Source organism: Eimeria mitis, genomic scaffold (assembly GCF_000499745.2).
Source record: "Eimeria mitis Houghton genomic scaffold, Emh_scaff7572, whole genome shotgun sequence".
Taxonomy (NCBI): Eukaryota; Apicomplexa; class Conoidasida; order Eucoccidiorida; family Eimeriidae; genus Eimeria; species Eimeria mitis.
In genome coordinates, this window is record NW_013575547.1 from 945 (window position 1) to 2,256 (window position 1,312).

The 1,312-nt window shown below is 51.4% G+C and overlaps 1 protein-coding gene across 1 annotated transcript in view; it reads right to left on the reverse strand.

Annotated features, from left to right (window-relative positions):
• Positions 1-1,256, reverse strand: part of EMH_0091990 (uncharacterized protein) — a gene marked incomplete at both ends in the record, with an annotated part of 1,446 nt that extends 190 nt beyond the window's left edge. The window contains one exon of the mRNA XM_013501782.1: positions 1-1,256. Within this exon, the coding sequence (XP_013357236.1) occupies positions 1-1,256 (1,256 nt within the window).
• Positions 1,257-1,312: the final 56 nt, after the last annotated feature.

The window sequence follows — 1,312 nt, forward strand, 5'->3', positions numbered from 1 at the left end:
TTTGCTGCTTGTTCCGCCCAGTCCAGCCCCTCCACAACTCCGTAGGGATGCTCATTTCCCGTGTAGAGCTGGTATAGAAGAACCCCAAGGCTCCACATGTTTACTTTAGCTTCAGTTACAAAGGCGTTACTGTGGGCATAATGCGACATTACAGCAGGTTCTTGTTGCAATGTCACACTGCCCCTTAAGGGGGATATCTCCTCTGCGAAAGGAGCGCCGCTCCCAAAATTCCCCAAGAAAAAAGAACCGTCTTCACGCAAAAACAAGGAGTCCCAGTCAAGCTGCAGATGACCAACTCCTGAAAGCTCGACTTTTATCACTATCTGCAACAAACGCGAGGCGATGTAATCCCGCGCCTTTTGCTCGACTTCCCTTGCTGTATATCTCAGACATCCGAGGTCCCCAACAACCTTTTCCATCAATGATACAGTATTATATACCTTTAGGTGCCGTTCCAAATGAGTTCGGTCGAGACCAGATATTTCGCCAGTGTAGAGTGCAACTTTTATGCCCTTCTGGGAGGCCGCCAACTCACCCGGAGTGTTACCGCAAGCCTGCAGCATTGATTCCTTCTCCTCCGCAGCCGCCAAGCCCATCGCTTGATAAATATCCTCTTCCTCCAAATCTGGTCCCCCCTCCATATGAATGATGGGGATATTAAGGGAATACTCCTTCTTCGTCACGACGTCTTCGGCGTTCACCACCAAATTCCAGCGGTAATACTCTACAACTTGACTAATGCGCAAAGTGTCAGGCAAGCGCCTGTCCGAAACGGCCCAGTTTAGCGGCTTCCAATTATGAACTGAAATATTCATTCCAACCAGGGAGTCGCTAGAGCCGTTCGAAAGAGCCTGAGCAACGTTACGCTGATACGAGGCAACTGTTTCACTCTTCAACTCACCCCACGACAATTTGGAGACCCAAGCAGCTAGCGCTTCTTTGCCCTCCTTAAGCTTCAAAGGAAGCGTTTGTTCAAAGTGTTCAAGCGAAGGTAGACCCCAATCATCACGCTCTGGCCCTGGGCTCAGAGAAGGACCGCGCTCAAGGACAGCCGAGAAACCAACAGGCCCGCCTTCCCCAAGGGTCGCCGCTGCAACATCTGTCCTGTCATCGGGTGAACCTGCAAGCATCCTCGAGCTATCAGGAGGCTCTGTCACATGCGCAGAATGAAGCAAGACCGAGCTGGAAGCGCTCGGGTCCACACGAGAAACCCGCCTTCCGCTTATTCCAGCCAACAAAACTAGTCCGACCGCCATCAAACACAGAGCTGGCAGACCAACTCGTGTTCGCAAGGATTGGATGTCATTTTTAC